We start from the raw sequence: 23,320 nt of genomic DNA, 5'->3' as shown, positions 1-23,320 counted from the left end.
TGGCCTCATCAATATCTTATACAGCCTCACCATAACATCCCAACTCCTATACTTAATACTTTGATTTATGAATGCCAGGATGCCAAAAGCTGCCTTTACAACCCTGTCTACCTGTGATGCCACTTTCAGGGAACTATGTATCTGAACTCCCAGATCCCTTTGTTCCTCCGCACTCCCCAGTGCCCTACCATGTACTGTGTATGTCCTACCTTGATTTGTCCTTCCAAAATGCTACACCTCACACTTGTCTGCATTAAATTCCATCTGCCATTTTCTGGCCCATTTTTCCAGTTGGTCCAGATCCCTCTGCAAGCTTTGAAAGTCTTCCTCGCTGTCCACAACGCCTCCAATCTTAGTGTCATCAGCAAACTTGCTGATCCAATTTAGCACATTATCATCTAGATCATTGATATAGACAACAAACATTAATGGCCCCAGCACAGATCCCTGAGGCACACCACTAGTCACAGGCCTCCAGTCTGAGAAACAATCATCCACTACCACTCTCTGTCTTCTCCCACACAGCCAATTTCGAATCCAGTTTACAACCTCTCCATGGATACCTAGTGTCTGAACCTTCTGAACTAACCTCCCATGAGGGACCTTGTCAAAGGCCTTACTAAAGTCCATGTAGACAACATCCACAGCCTTTCCTTCATCTACTTTCTTGGTAACCTCCTCAAAAAAACTCTATAAGATTCGTTAAACACGATCTACCACGCACAAAGCCATGCTGACTATCCTTAATCAGCCCTTGGCTGTCCAAATACTTGTATATCCGATCTCTCAGAACACCTTCCAATAATTTACCTACTACTGATGTCAGGCTCACCGGCCTATAATTACCTGGTTTACCTTTAGAGCCTTTTTTAAACAATGGAACAGCATGAGCTACCCTCCAGTCCTCTGGCATCGCACCCGTGGCTAAGGACATTTTAAATATATTTGCCAGGACCCCTGCAATTTCTAGACTAGTCTCTATCAAGGTCTGAGGAAATATTACGTCAGGCCCAAGGGATTTATCTACCTTTATTTGCTGTAAAGCAGCAAGCACCTCCTCCTCTTTAATTTTCCATCTAATCAATGTTCCATGACACTATTGCTTGTTTCCCTTCCTTCCATATCCCCTATGCCAGTTTCCTGAGTAAATACTGACGCAAAAAACTGTTTAAGATCTCCCCCCATCTCCTGAGGCTCCACACATAGCCGACCACTCTGATCTTCTAGGGGACCAATTTTGTCCCTTACTATCCTTTTACTCTTCATATACTTGTAGAAACCCTTCGAGTTTACCTTCACATTATTTGCCAGAGCAACCTCATGTCTTCTTTTTGCCTTCCTGGTTTCCTTCTTTAGTATTTTCTTACATTTTCTATACCTCATTCTGTGTTCTCTCACCGTAGATTTTATTTTTGCATTTTTCTACATTATACATTTGCCAGATCTTTTCCCACTCAATTAACTTAACAATCTCTCTGTTTCCACCTTTGCCTGATTACCCTGAATTTTTTATTCTGCTTTTATCTCTGTCTAACCTGCTGTTCCTCCAGCAGATTGTTTGTTGCTCCAGCTTCCAGCATCTGCAGTCTCTTGTGTCTCCACAATTTCCTTTGATTTACGTATAATTTGTTTATGTTTTTCTTGTGAATGCTGTATGTCTGATGCTATGTGCCTATGATGCTGCTGCAAGTAAGTTTTTCATTGCATACATGTACTTGTACGTATGACTCAATTTTGACTTGATTTTGTTAGGATTTTTTAAATGTCCTGCTATTACCTCCTTACTGATGGATTACAACAAATTCAAAATGACAGATGTTATTGGTATTGGTTTATTATTGGCACTTGTATTGAGGTACAGTGAAAAACTTTTAAGACTCCAGTGCGTCAGGTCCAGGACACCTGTCAGCCTTTAGCTCCATTACTTTGCAAGCACTGATTTTTCTGGTGTATGGAGATGTTTTGAGTTCCTCCCTTTCCACAGTCCTTTATATTTACACAGACTGGCAGTGCTGGCAGAAAATCCGCCCTCTGGTGGTGAATCGCTGTATTTACTAGGGCCGTCAGCGCAGAGCCCGCCCTCTGGCGGTGAGCTTGTGTTTTCGGGAAGATCCGCCCTCTGGCGGTGGATCTGTGTATTTACACGGGCCATTCCGGGTGGGCGCGCCCTCTGGCGGCGGGTGTGTGTATTTTCGGGACCGGCGGACAGAAGCGCCCTCTGCTGGGCGCTGGGGGTTAGTGACTGGCCGCCTGCGAGAGGCCGGACTTGCCCGGTAATGGCCACGTTTTTCGGGGAGGTTGTGTCCGTCTTTTCGCGGGCGGTGGAGGAGGAGGAGGAGGAGGAAGATGAGGAGATCAGAAGGGAGTTGGCCGGATGCAGGTGAGGTGAAGCCGAGGCGCCGGGAGCTGTGGGTCCGGGTGTCGGGACTGGGCCGCATGGGGAGCTCCGGGCGCCCGCACTCAGCCCGGGCTGTTGGATGGACCAGCAGCTGCTGGAATTTACTGGCCTGTTGGGATTGGCCCGGAGCTGTTGGGATTGGATTGGGACTGCTGGGATTGGCCTGGGTCTGCTGGGATTGGACTGGAGGTGTTGGGATTGGCCTGGGTCTGCTGGGATTGGACTGGAGGTGTTGGGATTCAGTAGCCTATTGGAATCAGCCTGGTGCTGCTGGGATTGGCCCGGGACTGCTCAGTTTAACTGGCCTATTAGATATGGCCTGTGTTTTTCTGGGAGTAACTAGTGTATTGAGATTGATTTAGGGCTGCTGGGATTAACTCATGGTCTGTAGGGATTGACCCAAACCAACTGGGTTTGACTCCCGATCTGTTGGAAATGTCCTGCACCTGCTGGGATTAATGCATCTCTAAGAATTGACTCAGAATTGCTAGGATCATGTGGTCTGCAGGGATTGATTTGGCTCTGCTGGAATTAATTGGTCTGTTGAGATGGTCTAGGCCTATTGGAATTAATTCCTGGTTTGTTAGGATGAACCCAGCCTGCTGAGATTTTTGCTTGGTCTGGAGAGATTGACACGTTTCTGATGGGATTATTTCCCAGTCTGTTGGGGATAAATGGTCTGTAGAGATGATTTGGACCTGTTGGAATGAACCCAGGGCTAACCCTGTTAGGGGATAAGATATCTTTATTAGTCACACGTACATTGAAACACACAGGAAATGCATCTTTTGCGTAGAGTGTTCTGGGAGCAGCCCGCAAGTGTCGTCACACTTCCGGCGCCAACATAGCATGCCCACAACTTCCTAATCTGAACGTCTTTGGAATGTGGGAGGAAACTGGAGCACCCGGAGGAAACCCATGCAGACACGGGGAGAACGTACACAATTCTTACAGAGAGCGGACGGAATTGAACCGGGGTCGCTGGCACTGTAATGACGTTACGTTAACCGAATGAACAAGGTGATGGTTCCATGTTCCTCTGGATGGGCGGACTGCTGGAGGAACTCTGGCTTCATGAAGTGAGCTTCACTGCCAAGAACAAACTGGTCTGAGATTAGTTTACTGGGATTAAACAGATATAAGAGACTGCAGATGCTGGAATCTGGAGCAACGCACCAACTGCTGGAGGAATTCAGTGGGTCAGGCAGCATCTGTGAAGGGAAGTGGACAGTAAACATTTCAGAACAAGAGGCTTCATCTGGATTAAATTTAGGCTGGTTGGGACTAACTTTGGTCCAGATGAAGGTCTCAACCCGAAATGTCGACTGTCCATTTCCCATCATAGATGCTGCCTGACCTGCTGAGTTCCTCCAGCATTTTGTGTGTGTTGCTGTTTATTTATTTATTTTTGTTTACATAAATTCCATGAGAGCAAATTATTTCTGTACCTCAGATTTTTGGTGAGTGATTTGTGAATTCTGTGAGGGTGAATTTCCATAATCCCAGCAGCCTGTACTCAGCAACTGAGTCTCCAGATCCCTCTTAGTAGAGAATTCCACCATTCACTCCCTTTGGAGGAAGAAATTTCTCTTTCTCTGTCCTGAATGGCCCTTATTTTGAGGTGGTGACCCCCTGGTTCTGGACACTCCTGCCAGTGGAAATACTTACTTGACATACCCTGTAAGATTTTGATACATTTCAGGAGATCACCTCCCATTCCTTGAAACTCTTGAGAGTTTAGTGAGAATACCCATGGCAGGAATCAGTCTGGGGAACCTTCACTGCCCTCCCTGTATCCCAGATTTAAGCTTCGTCAGGTAGGGAGTCTCGACCTGTACACGACATTCCAAGTGTGGTCTCACCTGACCCCTATCTAACTGGAGCAAGATTTCTTTATACTTGTACTCAAAGCCCCTTGAAATAAAGGCCAACATATTCAAGTAAAGGTAAACTTGAGCTTATTGTCACATGCACAAGTACATGTATGCACAGGTGCAATGGAAAACTTACTTGCAGCAGCATATCAGACACTTATTATCACATTAGCAGCATTCACAAGAAAAACATAAGTGAAACATAAATTATACACAATTTTTACAAGAAAGAACAAAAATTACTTTATTTTCTAATGTTAACTTTTAATGATTCTTGTACAAGGACATCCGTGTCTCTGAACACCAACACCTTTTGATCTTCCTGACATATGACTTCACACTGCGTGCCTTCTGCCACATCCCTGCCCATTTATTTAGCCTGTGGATTAGCCGAGGAATGGCAGAGCAGGTTTGAGAAGGTGCATCGTCTACTCTCGTTCCTATTTCGTATATTATTTTCTTTGCAATCAGTACTTGATCAGTTATGACTAGTCTCTGTTTTGATTAGGCTCGGATGAATACCTGTTGTGTTTAATTCCTGGTTTGTTGGGGATTAGCCTATGTCTGCCGTGATTAATCTGAGTTTGTTGGGTCCGCTAGGATTAATTTAGGATTAACTATGTGTTTTATTTCATACCTCAGTTTTGTTGGGACTAAACAAGAGAGATTGGAATTAAACCTGGATCTTTTGGGGTGAGCTCCATGGGTCTGTTGGGAATGACTTGTGGGTCTGTTGGGATTATCTCTGTGTCTTTTGGAATTACTCTGAATTTGTTGTAACCCCTGGGTATCTAGGGATGAACACCTGGTCTGCTGGTCTTAAACCCAGATCTGTTGGGAATAACGTTGGTATGTTGGGATTAGTATTCCCTGGGTTTGAGGGATATTAACCCTGCCAACCATGGGACTGTTTGAAGTGATAACCCCTGTTGTGCTGGAATTACACTGATCTGTTGGGATTAACTTCATGTATTACCCATCTAGTTTTTGATTGGATTAATCCCCGAGTCAGTTGGGATGAATTCTTAGTCATAATTCTTAGTCAATACAGCACACGGAGACAGGCCCATCGGCCCAACTTGTCCATGCTGACCAAGCTGCCTCCCTGAGCTCGTCCCACTTGTCTGCCTTTTGCCCACATCCCTCTAAACCTTTTCTATCCATCTACCTGTCCAAATGTCTTTTAAACGTTGTAATTGTACCCGTGTTTACCACCTCCTCGTTCCACATACCCACCACGTTCTATGTGAAAAAGTTGCCCCTCAGGTCCCTTTTAAATCTTTCCCCTCTCACCTTAAACCTATGCCCTCTAGTTTCAGACTCCCCTACTCTGGGGGGAAACAAACACTGACCATCTACCATTTCCATGCCCCTGGTGATTTTATATAAGGTCACCCCTCAGCCTTCTTCAGGGAAAAAAGTCCCAGCCTATCCAGTCTCTCCTTATAACTCAAGCCCTCCAGTCCTGGTTACATCCTTGTGAATCTTTCCTTCACCCTCTCCAGTCAGTTGCCTCAATTACCCATCAGTTGCCCATCTTCCTTTTGTGATTAACCTCTAGTCATAGAGTCAGAGAGAGAGATACAGAAATAGGCCCCAGGGCCCTCTGATTTACACTACCACTCATTTACACTAATCTCACTCTAGTCTCCCCACATTTCCATTAACTCACCCTGTCCCTCAGATCTTACTGCTCTACTAATGAGTTGTGAGAGAGCAGGTTCTGTCAATATGAAGAAAATTAGTACCCGACATCAATCTCTGCCTCTCCCCAGCACTGACCTTGTTATTGAATTCTCCCTCCCAGAGAGCTGTGGTGGCTGAATCATTGGACATATTCAAGGTCAAGGTAGCCAGATCTTTGGTCACAGAGGAGACAAGTCTTCTACGCACTAGGCAGGAAAGTGGAGCTGAGGCCAAAGTCAGTCATGATCGTGTTAAGTGGTGGAGCAGGCTTGAGGGGACTTGCGGCCTACTCCTGCTCCTGTTTATGTTGTTGGCGTTTGGTGGAATTTCATCTGCAGTGTGACATGATTTGTTCTTTGGTTTGTGCTTGGGTCATGAATTTTTACTGAAACTATGTCTTCCTCCTCAGAGATATTTCCATCCAGTGGGGTTCAGAGAGCAGGACATCGACCGAAGACACAGCCAGTCTGAGTTTCCCTTGCTCAGCTTTTCTCGTTGCTGTTGGAGATAATGCAGTTGGTGAGTGAAGGAGGAGGTGTTCTCCCTTTGATTGCTGGGACCCTGCCAGTCCTGCTCTGCACCTTCGACTTTCTTTCTTTCTAAAGCCAAACATAACTCGGTGTAAGACAACCTGCTGGAAATACACAGCGGGCCAGGCAGCATCTGTGAAGAGAGAACCAGAGCTAACATTGCAGATTGATGACCTTACGTCAGAACTCGGGCTGTAAGAAGGGCTTAAGAACAGCTACTTCCCTTCAGCCATTTGGTTCTTGAACCAACCTGCACAACCCTAATCACTACCTCGGTATAGCAACACTATGATGACTTTACACTACAATGGACTTTGTTGTTTTTTGTTCCAATTGTGTTGTAAAAATTGTGTATAATTTGTGTTTTTCTTGTGAATGCTGCTTAAATGATGCTATGTGCCTGTGATGCTGCTGCAAGTAAGTTTTTCATTGCACCTGTGAAGACATTTACTTGTGCATATGGCAATAAACTTGACTTTGACTTCGTTGAAGATTGGTCAAAATAAGCATCAGCTGTGCACAGTGAAGTCACGTCACTTGTGGAAAAATCTGATCAATCAAAGTGATAGGCAGCTGGAAGCTGGGGGCCACCCTGTGGACCAAACAGAGGTCTCCTGCAAATCACTTTCTCCAGTGTAAGGGAGACCATCTCCTCTGCAACATCTGTCAATCCCTTTCCCTCCATCCAGAGGTCCAGCATTTCTTCCAAGTGAACCAGCTTCTTTCACTTGGCTGTACTACATATGGTGCTCATATTGTGGTCTCTCAGGCTCCAATTGCCCATTACTTTGATTCTCTATCCCACTCCTGCTCTGAGCTCTTTGTCCTTGGCCTCTTGCACAGATTCCATGAAGCCCAGTGTGAGTTTGAGGACCATCACCTCATATTCTGACCAGGCAGCTTACACAACCCTCAGGGCTCACCACTGAATTCAACAACTTCAGATAACCAGCCTTTCCAGTTCGCATCAGAACTGGCCAGTACTACTGAAAGGTCATTGACCTTTGTAACATTAACTCTGCTTGTCTCTCTTCACAGTTGCTGCCTGACCTGTTGGGTATTTCCCACATTCTCTTTTAGTTCAGATTTCCAGCAGCTGCAATTCTGTATCTCACAGTTCCAGCTTTCTTTGCTCTCTCTCTCTCCTCTCTGCTCACTCATCTTCTTCTGTCTGCATCTCCTCCACACAGATCAGCTGTGATTAACAAGCCCTCACCCCATTCTCTCAGCTGGTGTCAGACAGGGCTTGTTAATCATGGACGATCCCTTTGTTCTCTCCACCTCTTCCCCTTTGCTGCAACTTGTTTTTAAACTTTTCCTTTTTCTACTGAAAATTCATTAGTCTGAAATGTTAGCTCTGTCTCTCTGTCCACATATGCTGCCTGACTTAGAAAGAGAGGCTGAATAGGCTGGGTCTTTTTTCCCCGGAGCAAAGGAGGCTGAGGGGTGACCTTATAGAGGTTTATGAAATCATGAGGGGAGTAGATAAGGTGGATGGTCACGGTCTTTTTCCCAGGGTGGGGGTGTCTAAGACTAGAGGGCACAGGTTTAAGGTGAGAGAGGAAAGATCTAAGAGGGACCTGAGGGGCAACTTCTTCACACAGAGGGTGGTGGGTGTGTGGAATGAGCTGCCAGAGGAAGTGGTAGAGGTGAGTACAGTTACAACGTTTAAAAAACATTTGGTCAGCCACATGAAAGGAAAGGTTTAGAGGGATATGTGCCAAATGCAGGCAAGTAAGACTAGCTGGTGGAGACATCTTGGTCGGCATGGACGAGTCGGGCCGAAGGGCCTATTTCGGTGCTGTATAGCTCTATGATATTTACAGCATTTTTCTGTTTTGTTTTGGATTCCTAGCATCTGCAGTATTTTACTCTTGGCTTCTCTTCTCAATATTCTTGCTTTGCTGAAAGCAAACCTCATCATAGATTCTTCTCACATCTTTCCAGGACTTCGCAAACTTCTTCCTCCCCTACTCTGTTTCTTCCCCACTTTGGTGTTTTGTGGTCTCTACCGTTTGATTCTTGCTCACCTTGGCTGCTTCTCACCTTCCTCTCTTTCTCTTGTTTCCTTCTGTCTCTTCCCTCCTTCTGTCTCTTCCCAACTCTCTCGATCGACTTCTTTTGTCCTTTGCTGTTTTCTTGCCCCTTCAGTGTCGCAATCATTAAAACTCAGGGATGGAGTTCCTGACTTCTGCTTCTGCTGGGGCCCTGGTTCCCTGGCGCATTTTCATTGCACTGCGACCCTGTTCCTTTGTTCCCTGTCCACTTGCTGGGGCCCTGGTTCCTGGACACACCCTTCCACCCACTGGGGCCCTGGTTCCTGGACACACCCTTCCTCTCGCTGGGGCCCTGGTTCCTGCGCACCCTTCCATCTCAACGGGGCCCCAGTTCCAACTCGCTGAAGCCTTAGATGGAGGAACAACACCTCATATTCCGCCTTGGGAGTCTCCAGCCTGATGGCCTCAACATCGATTTCTCTAACTTCCAGTAACCCGTTCCCTCCTTTTTCTCCCCCCCCCCCACCCGCCAACTCCTTTGTCTTCCCTTATTCCTGTGGCTCCCTCCCTCCGCCTTGATGACCTGCCCATCTCCTCTCCTCCCCTCCCCCATCCTTTATTCCGTGGTCTACTGCCCTCTCCTACCGGATTCCTTCTTCTTCAGCCCTTTGCCTCTTCTACCTATCACCTCCCAGCTTATTATATCTTCTCCCCCTCCCCCCCCACCTACCTCCCCTCTCTCACCTGAGCTCACCTATCCCCTGCCTGCGTGTGTTCCTCCCCCTCCCCCCACCTTCTTATTCTGGCTTCTGCCCTCTTCCTTTCAGTCCTGATGAAGGGTCTCGGCCGGAAACATCGACTGTTTATTTCCCTCCACAGATGCTGCCTGACCCGCTGACTTCCTCCAGCACTTTTTGTATATTGCTCCAGATTCCAGCATCTGCGGAATTCCTTGTGTCTCCCTAGTTCCTGTGCTTTCTTTACACTGACTAGGTCCCGTTTCTGCACTTCCTTCACGCTTGTCACATTCAGTGAGAATTATAAGATTGTGTAAAATCTAAAAAAAATTGAATTCAAAAATATTGGGATACTCACAGGAATTACATCTTGGAAAATCTGTTCATCCAGGACCAGCGAAGTCCTGAGCCTGCCGGATTTCTGGAGTTTTACTGTAAATACATTAATGATCATGCACTCTTTGTGTTTGTGTAATAGGGTTTCTGAACTCCTTCGTACAGTGCTGTGGGAGTTGGGAAGTTATTGGAGCTGTTACATTGTGGAACGAACAAGTTAAGAGAAAAAATACTTTGGATAAGCAGTTTCCACCAGATTCATCATGCCTTCTCTACCGACTGACATCTAATCCAACGGTGAGTTGCTTTGCGATTGAGTATAAGGTCATTGGCACCTCTTAGGCTTTCAGACCCAAAAGGCTGACCCTCTGTCCTAAGACTGTTTCCTAGCTCTGGATTGTCCAGACTGAGGAAACAGACTCTCAGCGCCAACAGAATCCTGTGCTTCATGGACGTAATAAATAGGTTTATACATCTGTCAACTTTACATGTAAGATAGAGTTTTGCATAATACTGTAAGTAGTGTGCTGATTCATCTTTCACAAGTCAACCCTGGATCCGAGGCTGCAAAATACTATGGAATCTGGATCTGAAATAAAGCCAGAAAATGCTGAAACTCTCAGCAGGTCAGCCAGCATCTGGGGAGAGAAAACCAGTTAATGTTTGAGATTGATGATGTTGATTGGTGATATGAGACCGAGTGGATCTCACCTGAAGGAGCAGCTCAACATGCCATGGGGTAGCGCGGGCTGTGACGATGTGACAGATAGGGAGAAATAGAGTCTTACAGCAAGGAAACAGCCCTTGGGCCTGACTTGTCCATGCTGACCAAAATATCTACCTGAGCTCTTCCCATTTGCCTGCATTTGGCTCATACCCCTTTCGCATCCCTGTTCCTGCCTAAATGTCGTTTAAACATTGTAATTGTACCCACCTGTACAGCTTCCTCTATCAGCTCGTTCCAATATACCCACCACCCTCTGTGTGGAAAGAATTGCCCCTCAGGTCCCTTTTAAGTCTTCCCCCTATCACCTTAAATCTACGTCGTCTAGTTTTAGACTCCCTTACACTGGGAGAAAGACTGTGGCCATCCACCTTATCCACACCCCCTTGTGATTTTATATGATGGTGTTGTAAATGATTTGACTGTGGGTGGGAAAGCTGAGATCCACAAACTGGTCCCATCTTGTTTGCTGTTGAAATGTGCACTCTCAGCAAGTCCTGAGTGTCACAGAGTCATACAGCACAGAAACAGGCCCTCTGCCCCACCCTGTCTGTGCCAAGCATCACGTAGCCATTTACAGTAATCCTGTTTTGGAGGGAAACGGAGAGAAATATTTTCACCTTGCGAGCGATGAGAGTTTGGAATACATTACAGAAAAGGGTGTTAGACACGGAATCCCTCATCACTTTAAAAAGTACTTGATGTGGCACGGTAGCGTAGCAGTTAGCACGATGCTATTACAGCGCCAGCGATTGGGGTTCGATTCCCGTCGCTGTCTGTAAGGAGTTTGTACGTTCTCCCGTGTGTGCGTGGGTTTCCTCTGGGTGCTCCGGTTTCCTCCCACATTCTAAAAACATACGGGTAGGTTAATTTGGGGTTTAAAAAAAATGGGTGCCGTGGACTCGTTGGGCCAAAAGGGCCAGTTGCTGCGCTGTAAATAAAAGTTAATTTAATTCACTCAAAGTGTTATGATAACCTACAAGGATTCCCCTATCTTTGAGTGAAAACTATTGATGGCTGTATATTGGGCAATAAGTTGAACGACATTTAGCTAGATTTAGTATTATCACCAAACCCCAAATGTCAGCTCTGAGGGAAAATTCATTAAAATAAGCTACAGAAAGTGTAGAGTGAAATGCTGTGGCAGTGAATTTGCTTCTTATACAGGTCACAACCATGAGTAGATGTAGGAGAGTCTTAATACCAGCTGAATCATGGGACCCTAAAGTGGTTAATGCTGTGAATGAAGTTTAATTTACTCAAAAACATATTTAGTGCCGTAAGTTCCTTTGCTTCAACTAACTTATAATTCCCATCATCATAAACGTCTGTATGTTTGTAGATGTCGCTGATTTTCACATTTATAATTTGCAAATCTGCAATTATCAAGGTTAATGCTCCTCCGTGTGCTGATGTAACTTTTAACACCTAGAGCAGTAATTAACCTTTAAAAATACTTCATTATTAGTAAAGTGGTGTAGAACACTCTAATGTCATAAAATGTTCTGTAGCAATGCAAGTTGTTTCCCTTTAGGTGTTGTGTTTGTCTGTCATGCATTCTCTTTCTGTAACTGCAGATTCTGACCTGCCAGTGTAACTGCTACGTGGCTGAGGATCAGCTCTTCCAGTGGGCTGAGAAGGTAGGTGCTCTTCTACTGCCTCTTCAGTCCAGTCCGTGCTGCACCCGTGTAACTGTGTGACATCTGCGGGCAAAGGGCTAGTGGTTATCTCTTCATAGAGAGATATTACCCTTGCCCATGGACAAAATGATGTTGACTTTCAGTAATTATTGTCGGATCTGGTTATTTTCAAATCCGCAGGTTCTTTCAGGAGTCCAAGACTGAGTTGAAAACAACTTGGTGCTTCACAGAGTTTTATTGGAAAAGTTTAAAACAAAGAAACAGTTACAGAGCACATGGCACTAGCTTTACTACTGGGAGATGAGCCGAGACAAAGGAACTAAAGATAAACTAGGGCCGGGCGAGGGGGGAGGAGCAAGAGAGAGAGAGAGAGAGAGAATGATTAACAAAAAACGACACCTTTTATACTTGAGATAAGAGGTACTCCTGAGCTAACAATAGTCCAATCAGGAAACCTATTAGATCCCTGTGGTAAAACCAACCAATGAGAAAACGTGTCTTCACCTGATGGGCAAACCAATAAGCTAGGAAGTGGCCATTCCTTGTACAGCCACTTGAGGTTGTCATGAACCAGCAACAAAAGAAACACACTGAGCATGATTCAGTGTTAAAAACTATTTTATTAATCACTACTATTGATAATACGTAAAATAAAAGTAAAAATGTTAGTATGTTAGAATTCAAGAATGTTAAACCTCGAACGTTAACCCCAAAACTAAACTCGTTGTGTGTGTGTGTGACAAAGTCCAAAACTCCCAGTTCCTGAATGGTTCTTAAAGTTCAGTTCCGCAAGCCATAAGGTGAAACATGAGCAAGGGCTTCTTCAACAACCACCGTTGTCTGAAGATAAGATGTAGATGTAGAAAAACATAGAGAGAGTACATACGAAATCCAAATGTTCCACGATGGAACCCAAACGACACTTCAGTGTTTACTCGGTAGTGACTTCCTCACCCCGAAAAGCATCCGAACCGTGGTCGTCCACACACAAATACCTGTTTCCTTCTACAGGTCAGCAACAAAGTGAACTCCACCGGATTACTTCCAACTTCCATACATGGATTTCAGTGGCAAACACAGTTATTGTTTCTCATCCATCGATAGAGAAAACAAGCAGGCTGGTGTCTCTCTCCCTTCTCTCTCTCTCTTTCTTCTTCTTCTGACCTCTTCAACAACGTCATTACGTCCTTTATCTTCTATTGACGTAAGCACGCCCCACACACACATACACACACACTCTCTATCTTAAAGGGACTTTCACTGAGTCCATAACAAGGTGTATTAAGCACTATACATGTTTAAAAAAGAAAGTACTTACAACAGTCGAATCCAACATTACCGTACTGGATTAGTAATTCTAGACCCAGAGAAGGTGTGTTCAAGATCTCGCTGTGAGCAGTTGAGAACTTGAATACCACTTAAAAGGAAAGAAAGAAAGCCTGTGTTAGTAAAAGTGATCACACTGAAAATGGATTGCTTTGCAAACCCCACTGGTTTCCACTGATGTCTGTAGGAGAGGACTTCTCTGGCTTCAGGCCTGTATGTACTCATTGATACCCAACTGCCTTCCATCCACTTGTTAGACCCACTCTCACCTCCTCAGCGCACTTGGATGGTAATAAAAGCCACCACTTCTGGGACACCCACATCTTTAAATTAATAACATCATACTGCCACACCTCTCTATACAAGGTTTGTGGCTCATTTATACATAGCGACAGGGGAGTGTGTAATTGTAAGGTTTTAAGATTTCTTTATTAGTCACATGTACATTGAAATACACAGTGAAATGCATCTTTTGCGTAGAGTGTTCTGGGGGCAGCCCGCAAGTGTCGCCACTCTTCCGGCGCCAACATAGCATGCCCACAACTTCCTAACCCGTATGTCTTTGGAATGTGGGAGAAAACCAGAGCACCCGGAGGAGAGCCACGCATACACGGGGAGAACGTACAAACTCCTTACAGCAGCCAGAATTGAACCCGGGTCGCTGGCGCTGTAATAGTGTTACGCTAACCACTACACTGTTGTAACTACTAGATTGTGGGAATGGTGTTCAGTCTCTGCCAGGTACTCGCCCTCTTGCATTCCTGTCAAGTGCACATACTCCATATGTGTACTTATTGAGTAGTACTTTGTAGTTTAATGTCCCTGTATGTCAAGGTGATGACCTGGTTTCAGGATACTTGCACTGCTTTCTGGAGCTGATGTCTACTGGCATTGTTGGATTGTGATAGAAATACAGGAAGACAAGAGAATAAACATCAAGGACCAGCTTCATTTGCCAGTTGCCAATAATCCAACAGCAGCCCACATGTTTCCAGTGTTGTACTCCCTGAATACAGGATTACACTATAGCAAGTGATTGAGTTGTTGTACAGGAACACCTTTGGTTAACAAAGTGATGTCTAGGTCTAGTTAATAAACAGGACTAAACAACTTGTGAAGCACTGAAAGTCAACTGAATGGTGGTGCAGTGATTATACTCTGCCCATTTATATATTCAGATATCATGGAGACCATTTGATCTACCAGACGCTACCGGCATTTTGAAAGGGGCATCCGATTCATCCCACACTCAGCTCCTTCCCATGTACTGCAAGTCTTTCTGTTTTGAGTATTTATCCAATTCTCTTTTTGATTTTTACCATTGTATTTGCTTCCACTATCCTTTCAAACAGTGTTCACATTTGATCCAATAGGATTCTGCTGTGTTGGTTGTAAGGAGCTTGTGTGAAATAATTTTATCACAGAAATGGGCCCTTCTGGCTGAATGTGATGCCTGTCTATGCTAATCCCTACTGCCTGCGTTAGGTCCATATCTCTCTGCACCTTTCCTATCTACGAACCTGTTCCAAAGCCTTTTAGACATTGTAATTGTATCTGCCTCTACTACCTCCTGTGGCACCACTTTCCAGATATTCACCACCCTCTGTGTGAAAAATTTACACCTCAGATCTTTAAATTTCTCCTCTCTCACCTTAACCTTGTGAGTATGGATTCAGGTTACTGAAATTTGTTCTATGTTTGCCCCTCATAGTTCTTAAAAAAACTTGTTTCTACTGGTCCAATACGTCATGGCGCCAGGTTATCAGGTTATCATGAATAAGCTTGCCAATTTGCTTCAGTCGGCCATGATTATGAAGCCATCAGTGTCCAGAGTAAGTGCGGTTTTCTCTGGAGGGCCCTCACTACTGCTTGGCCAGGCATAGCTCTCGATCATGGTGTACTTTGACAATGGCAGCTTAATGAATGGAGGCCAAATTGGTGAATCAGAAGCCAAAGGCTGGGTTAATGGGCCAGAGGTTCACGCAACAGCTGGTGCCTCCTACTCTGTGCCGTGTGGGAATGGATCAGTCTGTCATGTGGACATGGAGACACAGCCACACATTCAGCTGGGTGTTTTGTGCACCAAACTCGCCAACCAGTGGTGGAAACTGTGCTGGTTGGTGCATGAGGAAACATTCTTGTTTGTTTTTCCTGTGTCTGTTACTGAGAGAAGGAAACATTTGCTACTTTTGCTTCTCATTACAGGTTTTTGAAAAGATCCAGAGCAGAAACCTAAATGTCATAGTGCTGTCAAGTTCTTCTGTTACTGAATATAAATCATCCAGGTCCATTCCCAGCATCCCTGTACCTTTCCTTCGAGCCCTGAAGACAAATGCACTGCAGGAGACTCTCCACTGCCAGTTACTAGAACAGCCCAATGTAATTTCTGGGCTCCCAGCAGCAGGTATGGATGGATTCAATAGCAAGGGTGAAGCAAGTTGAATGATTGACAAGTGATGCTGGTATTTCTTTGTACTTCTGTGTTTGGGTGGATCATATCTCCAATGGTCATGAAACTGTTTCTGATGGTATGTAAAACTGAAGGGACAAACTTGGAATTTCCAGCTTACAAGCTGCAGTGAACCAGTGGAGATGTTCCAGTTTTTGGCTGAACTAGCTTTTACTTTCCCTTCCTTAGACATGTTTACACAATCAACTGTTCATAAATGGATCATTGGTGACAAAACTCCTATTGTACTTGATACTGAATGGCCTTTTTCTCAATTTCACTGCTTTTAGTTCTGAATAAATTTCTATTCAAACTTCTTCCTTTGTGAATTTGGATCCCACACTAGTCCATGGGTCACAATGCCCTTTAGGCAGAGCACAATTCTGCATATAGGTCACCTCTCTTCCCTCTTCAATTTACTTCCATCTTCTCTTTTTGTAAAACCTTTACCTGTAACCTGATCCCTTCCCTGTCATCTATCTTCTACACTCATGTGGTAGTAGAGAGGTGGCCTGATTTTAATAGCGAGGCTTGAACATATCCAGAAATGTAATCCAACAGCATGTGCCCTACAATTGTTCAGTAACTTGGTGTATGGGCAGCTGATGGCACTTCGATGACAGAGCTAGCTCATGTCTGTGAATAATTTCTGCCATGTATTCTGGATATTCCCAATCCACCGGTGCAACTTAATGTCTATTCTTAATGTATGAAAATTGTTCTCCTTTTCAATGTCAATTAGGGCAGAAATTTATCTTTTCAATTCGATCTTTGATAAACAAGCTGTTATCAGAAAGATGATTCTGGGAGCTGGGTAACGCCAGACAAACCATTGTTATTTTTCATCTCTTTCTCTGTGACAGTACTTGAATTCCTGCATCTTCCCCCGGCAGCATTGTTGAAATTGGGAACTTGGTGGCCAGAAAGGTTAAGCCTACGTCCTACTGCTCCTTCTACAGCACTGACTGCATCTCTTCAAGTGGGCTGTCCACCAGCATTTCCTCAGTGCCTTGCTAAAGGTGCCCCATAAATAATTTTCAGAGCCATGGATGTGATTAAATGGGTGCTCTTGCAAAGAGCAGTCATTGAGTCAATGGGCTGAATGGCCTTCAACTATAATTCTGGGTTCTCAGAATGATTTTAAAATAGTACACCTGAGCTCTACCATATAATGATGACAGCCCACTCCCTTGTACAATTAGTTCTGTAACCTTTCACTTGCTAAATAATTTAGGTAATAAATTTACTGAAAATTCTGCTTTAAAAGCATATTGTCCCCAGTCAAACTAATGTGAATTGAAAAGCAGGTATTAGGTATAGCCTTGCGAAATGTAGGTTGTTGGGTTTCCTGTAGATAGTTAAACTTGCTATTTTGGTCTTCTCTTTCCCATGCCTTTGCACATGAAGAGCAGTAACTCATGGGATTTGGATTCATGGACAGCATCATCTCTTGATACCTCAGCCAAGGGGCTGTTTCTCATGCATGACCCCAGGCAGTCAATGGCACTGAGGCCACCAATGAGAATTTTGCTGTCATCCAGAAGAAGGTCAACCAGATGAACTCAGACCAGAGTGGAGCACAGCAATGTGTGTGGCTTGGACTGCCACTTGGATGTTTGCTTTCTGAGAATTCGGGAGGGTTGGTGCCGGGAATATCAAGAACTGAAAGATGTGTTTTGTTCTTTGTTCCCAGTTCTGACCTACTGTCAGGTTCGACAGATACCTGCTGTACTCTACCATTGCTACAGTGACATTACAAAACTAGATACTTTGACAATAGAAGCCTTTAAGCCAGTGCTTGCATGTAGGAGCTTGCATTCTTTGGTAAAGGTAAGGACGATTTATTCTTCGTAGTTATGTGGACATAAAGTTGTATTACTTTGTTCTGCTGAAATGGACATCAAAGACAGTGAGGCAGGAAAGGTAACAATTTGTGTGTAAATTGTGTACGAACTCCAAGCCAATTACCTTGGCATTGGTATTGGTATTGGTTTATTATTGTCACTTGTACCGAGGTGCAGTGAAAAACTTGTCTTGCAAACCGATCGTACAGGTCAATTCATTACACAGTGCAGTTACATAGAGTTAGTACAGAGTGTATTGATGTAGTACAGGTAAAAACAATAACAGTACAGAGCAAAGTTGTCACAGCTACAGAGAAAGTGCAGTGCAATAAGGTGCAAGGTTACAACAAGGTAGATCATGAGGTCATAGTCCATCTCATTGTATAAGGGAACCATTCAGTAGTCTTATCACAGTGGGGTAGAAGCTGTCCTTAAGTTTGGTAGTACATGCCCTCATGCTCCTGTATCTTCTACCCGATGGAAGAGGAGAGAAGAGAGAATGACCCGGGTGGGTGGGGTCTTTGATTATGCTGGCTGCTTCACCAAGACAACGAGAGGTAAAGACAGAGTCCAAGGAGGGGAGGCTGGTGTCCGTGATGCGCTGGGCTGTGTCCACAACTCTCTGCAGTTTCTTGCAGTCCTGGGCAGAGCAGTTGCCGTACCAAGCCGTGATACATCCAGATATGGTGCATCGGTAAAAGTTGGTGAGAGTCAAAGAAGACAAACCAAATTTCTTTAGCCTCCTGAGGTTCAAAGCAGTGACACAAGAGATTCTGCAGATGTTGGAATCTGGATCAACACACACAAAATGCTGGAGGAGCTCAGCAGGTCTGGCAACATCTATAGAGGAAAATGAACAGTTGATGTTTCGGGCCAAGACCCTTCATCAGTCATGATGAAAGGTCTTGGCCCAAAGCTTCAACTGTTCATTTCCCTCTATAGATGCTGCCTGACCTGTTGAGTTCCTCCAGCATTTCAGGTTTAAAGCAGCAGTCTAGTTGAAGATCAATTTTAAGATAAAATAATAATTTGATGTCCTTCTAAGATCTGGAATTTGACAAGATTTGCTTATTATTCACATGTACATTGAAACACACAGTGAAATAAGGATTGAAAGGCTTTTATTTCTATTTCTCTGCCTCCCTTATGTCTCTACTCCTGAAGTCTCTACTACTGTTGGAGAGCCTTGGTCAGCAACCCTCCAATACCTTGTTCTTTATGTGTCAGCTACAAAGTGTTCCAGCTTTTCATCACACAGGGTCAATGACAGCCAAGAGTCATTGTGTACCTGTACACACTTTGCAGTCCATTGGGGTCTGAATAACCTCTTTCTGCTGTATAATTTCTACATAACAATTTCCTTTCATATCAGACTTAAGATATCCTTATTCGTCACATGTACAGTGAAATGCATCTTCTGCGTAGAGTGTTCTGTGGGCCGCCCGCAAGTGTCACCAACGCTTCTGGCGCCAACATAGCATGCCCACAACTTCCTAACCCGTACGTCTTTGGAATGTGGGAGGAAACCGGAGCACCCGGAGGAAACGCACGGAGATACACGGGGAGAACGTACAAACTCCTTACAGACAGCAGCCAGAATTGAACCTGGGTTGCTGGCACTGTAATAGCGTTATGCTAACTGCTATGCTACTGTGCCTGATTTGTAATGTAGAAAATAGCCCAAGGTGCTTCATAGCTGCATTACAAAAGTGGATACTGAACTAAAGGAGTAATTGGGCAGGGTCTGCTGATCATGTTAGGATAAAGTTATGGTTTACAAATGTCTTAATAAACTTAGATGGCAGAATGAACAGAGGAAATTTTGAGAGATGGAAAGAATGGAGGAGCAGAATCAGAGAAATGGAGAACTTGGCAATGGGGAAGGGAGGTGATAGATTGCAGTACAAGGAAAAGTTACCCAAGTTAGGCCACGAGTCACTGAGTGAGTTGAGATGTCCAACCAAGATGGTGCTGGAGTGTGGTAACTCTTTGCAAGAAGGCTTCAGCAGATCCATTCATTATATTTATTATAATCGATCTACTCTCTTAAATCTCATTTCTTAGCCCAATCTACCTCATTGTGGCCCTTGCACTTTATTTGTCTACCTGCACTGCACTTTCTCTGTAACTGCAACACTATATTCTCTCTGTAATTATATATGGCACAATCTGTCTGGATGGCACGCAAACAAAAGCTTTTCACTGTATCTCAGTACACGTGACAATAACAAGTCAGTGATTGAAGTGTTGGAGGCAAGGACCAGAGACAGTAAGTGAGGACAAGAATTGAAAATCAAGAACTGCAGATGCTGGATATCTGAAATGAAAGCAGAAAAGCACTCAGCAGATCAGGCAGCATCTAAGGAAAGAGAACCTGAGCTAACGTTTTAGCTCAAAGACTAAATTAGAACCGGGACCATGAGAAAACAAGTTAGTTTTAATTTACAGAGAGGGTAGGAGAGGAATGGATAGGAAGAGAAAATCTCCAAATGACACTATAAACATTGGAATCATGTGGGAAACCGTGGCCTTATCCTATCAGAGATATTCCCTTTGTTCTATTCATTCCTCCCCTATCTTTTCTGCAACTTGAAACTGACTTGTTTTCTCATATTCCTGTTTCTTATGAAGGGTTTCCAGCCAGAACTGGTAGCTCTGTTTCTCTCACTACAGATGCTGCCTGGCCTGCTGAATGTTTCTAGCACTCTCTGTTTCTATGGGAGGTCAGAAGTGTTGGCCAGTTGGAACCTGTGGGAAATAATACTGTGGCAATTCTGCAGCAAGGCTAAATGAGTAGGGATGTGGACTGATAACCCTTTCCTCTCCCTGTTCCTCTCTCCCCCCTCAACTCTGCACTACAAGTCCCAGCCCAGGAACTCTTGGTTAAAAACTATTGACACTGAAGAATATTTTTGACTAGTTTCTTTGTTTCCTTGCAGGATACTTCACGAAGTGCAGAAATACTGAAACAGCTAGTTGATGCCAACAAGATCCAGAGCAACCTGTATACATGAAACTGTAACAATTCCTAATTACTTTGTAAATTAATGCTGGAGTGGATTCCAGAAGGACATTATTTGCTACCTGGCTTTAGTGATGTTTTATTAAATATTGAAATAATAAACCACAGCAGTTTTGTTCAACAATGTTTTAAAGTATTTTGATAAACTGTGATAAGTACTGTAAATCCTGTCAGTTTATTTCTTTAATTTTGTCCATGAAGTTTTTTTTCTTGCAGTATTTGCTTATTTCTAAGCTCTGAAATCTAGCCTAGTCATTTTGCTAAATGGTCCTATATGTTGGTCAGTTGTTAAACTATGCAGAGAAAAAGGTGCCTTAGTTTTTCTTTTAGATCATTGGCCTGTTATTTGCAAGAGTGGTAGGAGGAAGGGGAAGAGAGAGCACTTTCACATATCCCAAATTTTTAAAAACAGTGACCATTTGCAAATTAGAAGGATCTGTCCATGTTAACTTTCCGCCTTGGATCTGCTGTTGATTAAACTAAAAATCGTCCGCGCACCATCGAATGATTACGCAGCTGTATCCACACAAGTTATTTGATGATGAAAGATAAAATGGCTGGATATTGAGAAATAAAATGCTGGAAATTTACTGCTGGTCCCTCGGTGATTGTAAAGAGGAAAGATGCTTTGGGCACAGGTCGTTTATCAGAATGAATTTAAAAAACTAGCTGCTTTGGGCTGGCATCCAGGGACAACAGGAAGGTGATTCCATGTGTGCACGAGCACTCCGCTGACAATTAAACCTGTGTGAGAATTTCCACTTCCCTCAGATCAGTCTGTATCCACATTGCTGCAGCTCCACACCAATAACTAATACCTTTAGTATTGAGGATGCTTTCTTTTGAAGTATTTGGGAGGAAATACTCTGTATTGGAATTGCTTCCGGAGGACATCCTTGCCTTTAAACTACCAGTGGCTGAACAGAAAACTATCTAATCCTCCTCCCACTTTTGTCTGCAAAAGCTGTTTTAAGTCAGGAAACTGATTCCAAAAACTGATGAAACGTTCCTTTGGTGTTAAAGGTGGAGAGAAGGAAATATTACATCACTGGAAATAAATTGAAAGCAAGACGAAAGGAAACAGGTGAAGATGCAGCGATGGAGGGAATGTACATCCTGTGCTGGTTTGCATATGGCCAATTGCTTTGGCAATATCTTCTGCAGGATGTCACTGTGCCGTTACCCTTGTGGTGTCAGCCTTATCTCCCCAGTTAACTATAGATTGTGAGTCAGCGGGGTTTCTACCTTCAAGCCAGGTAGAAACGCCGCTGACTCACAATCTATAGTTCAACTGGGGCACATCATCTGGATTGTATTTCAAAGGGGATGCCTTCTAGATGAGGTGTAAAAAAAATAATTAGGCTTCATCTGTCTTCTGACAACAGGGGAGTTATGCTGTATTGGTCAATGTTTTAGCCTCAACCAATCTAATTGCTCTTTTGGGAGCCTATTTGCAAATGGGTGCTGTGAATGTAAGCACTTGAGCACTTAATTGCAAACTTATTCATGTGAGATTGCAGGACAGAAAGAAGAAGTGTGAAATATAGGCAGAAAGTTTGTCGCAAGAAGATAAGAGAAGTCATCTGGGCTGTACTCCGAGCAATTAGTGTTAGAACCTACTCTTCAAACCAGGGTAGCCTAGTGCTGCTGCTTCATAGCTCGAGGGACCCAGGCACCATCTAACTTTGGGTGTTGTCTGCACAGAGCTTGCATGTTCTCCTGGGTGCTCTGGTTTCCTCCCGCATCCTAAAGCTGTGTTGGTAGGTTCATTGACTACTGTAAGTTAGCCCTTGTGTAGTTAAGTAGCAAAGGAATCAAAGAGAAGTTTCATAGGCCTGGACATAAGGAGAGGGGAAATGGGACTGATGGTATTGTTCTGTGAGCTGGCATGGATCCAATGGGCCAAAGGGCCTGTGTCATAACAAAACAAAATAAGTAAATAACCCTGGCTTCATGCTTCTTGTCTGGGGATGTTTTACTTTCTGAAAAGACCACAGAAGGAAATACTAAGAAAATACTTGCAAGTAAATTGAAAGATACTTGAGTTCCTGGTTAACTAGGAGACTGGAGCATGTGCAGTGGAGTTTTTTTCAATGATGGTCATGCAAAACCTTTCTTATGAAAGGTTATCAATGTAAAGTATTACCTTTCTTTCCACAGATGCTGCTTGACCTGCTGAGGATTTCCAGCAATTTATTTAAAACAGTAGATTTGTTACATCTGTAAATAGCAGCATGCAGAAATCACAAAACACAGATATGCATTTATATGTCTACATCTGTGGTGACTATGGGAGAGTGTTGCTACAGGCTGTAAATTATATGGAATTATTAAAATCTGCCTAATGAAACCTACAGTTGTCAGTGATTTAATGTTCTGCAATCTTCCCCCCTTCTTTCTCAAGCTCCAGGTTACAATTCCACAAACATTGCTCACCCTCTTGTGCCTATTATGTATTTGTGATACATACCCATTCTGGGGAAGGAGTTCTTTAGGATCAAATGGGCTAGGCCTACAAGAAATGAGTTTGTGATTCCACAACTTGTGCAGAGAGGAAATCCCAACTAGAAGTATTGGCGAACCATCCGATGTACTGTGGAAACCTAAACAGCTTGATTTTGTCCTTACTTAATGTAGCAGTGAATTGATCATCCCACACACACTGCCTGAAAGTGGATTTGATAATGACATCAAAGGGATATGTACTTGAAAAGGAAAATAATAATGACAAGACTATGGGGAAAATAAGGGACTAAC

The 23,320-nt window shown here is 43.9% G+C and overlaps 1 protein-coding gene across 1 annotated transcript; it reads left to right on the top strand.

The window, feature by feature from the left end:
* The first annotated feature begins 2,248 nt into the window (after positions 1–2,248).
* psmg1 (proteasome (prosome, macropain) assembly chaperone 1) lies at positions 2,249–22,897 on the top strand. The gene is made up of 7 exons (XM_052014343.1): positions 2,249–2,380; positions 6,368–6,477; positions 9,701–9,855; positions 11,860–11,922; positions 15,454–15,652; positions 17,391–17,527; positions 20,481–22,897. The coding sequence occupies exons 1-7, from the start codon at positions 2,277–2,279 to the stop codon at positions 20,553–20,555; spliced, it is 843 nt and encodes a 280-aa protein (XP_051870303.1). The 5' UTR covers positions 2,249–2,276; the 3' UTR covers positions 20,556–22,897.
* Positions 22,898–23,320: the final 423 nt, after the last annotated feature.

Source organism: Pristis pectinata, chromosome 4, assembly GCF_009764475.1.
Source record: "Pristis pectinata isolate sPriPec2 chromosome 4, sPriPec2.1.pri, whole genome shotgun sequence".
NCBI classification, from domain to species: domain Eukaryota; kingdom Metazoa; phylum Chordata; class Chondrichthyes; order Rhinopristiformes; family Pristidae; genus Pristis; species Pristis pectinata.
Note: the sequence above shows the minus strand (reverse complement) of the source record. Positions and strands in the feature narration are given on the sequence as shown.

Excerpts from the sequence above, each read along its gene's own strand:
- psmg1 (XM_052014343.1), top strand. The coding sequence starts at position 2,277 with ATGGCCACGTTTTTCGGGGAGGTTGTGTCCGTCTTTTCGCGGGCGGTG. Across the intron at positions 15,653-17,390 it reads TTCTGGGCTCCCAGCAGCAG|TTCTGACCTACTGTCAGGTT; the intron begins GTATGGATGGAT and ends CTTTGTTCCCAG. Across the intron at positions 17,528-20,480 it reads GCTTGCATTCTTTGGTAAAG|GATACTTCACGAAGTGCAGA; the intron begins GTAAGGACGATT and ends GTTTCCTTGCAG.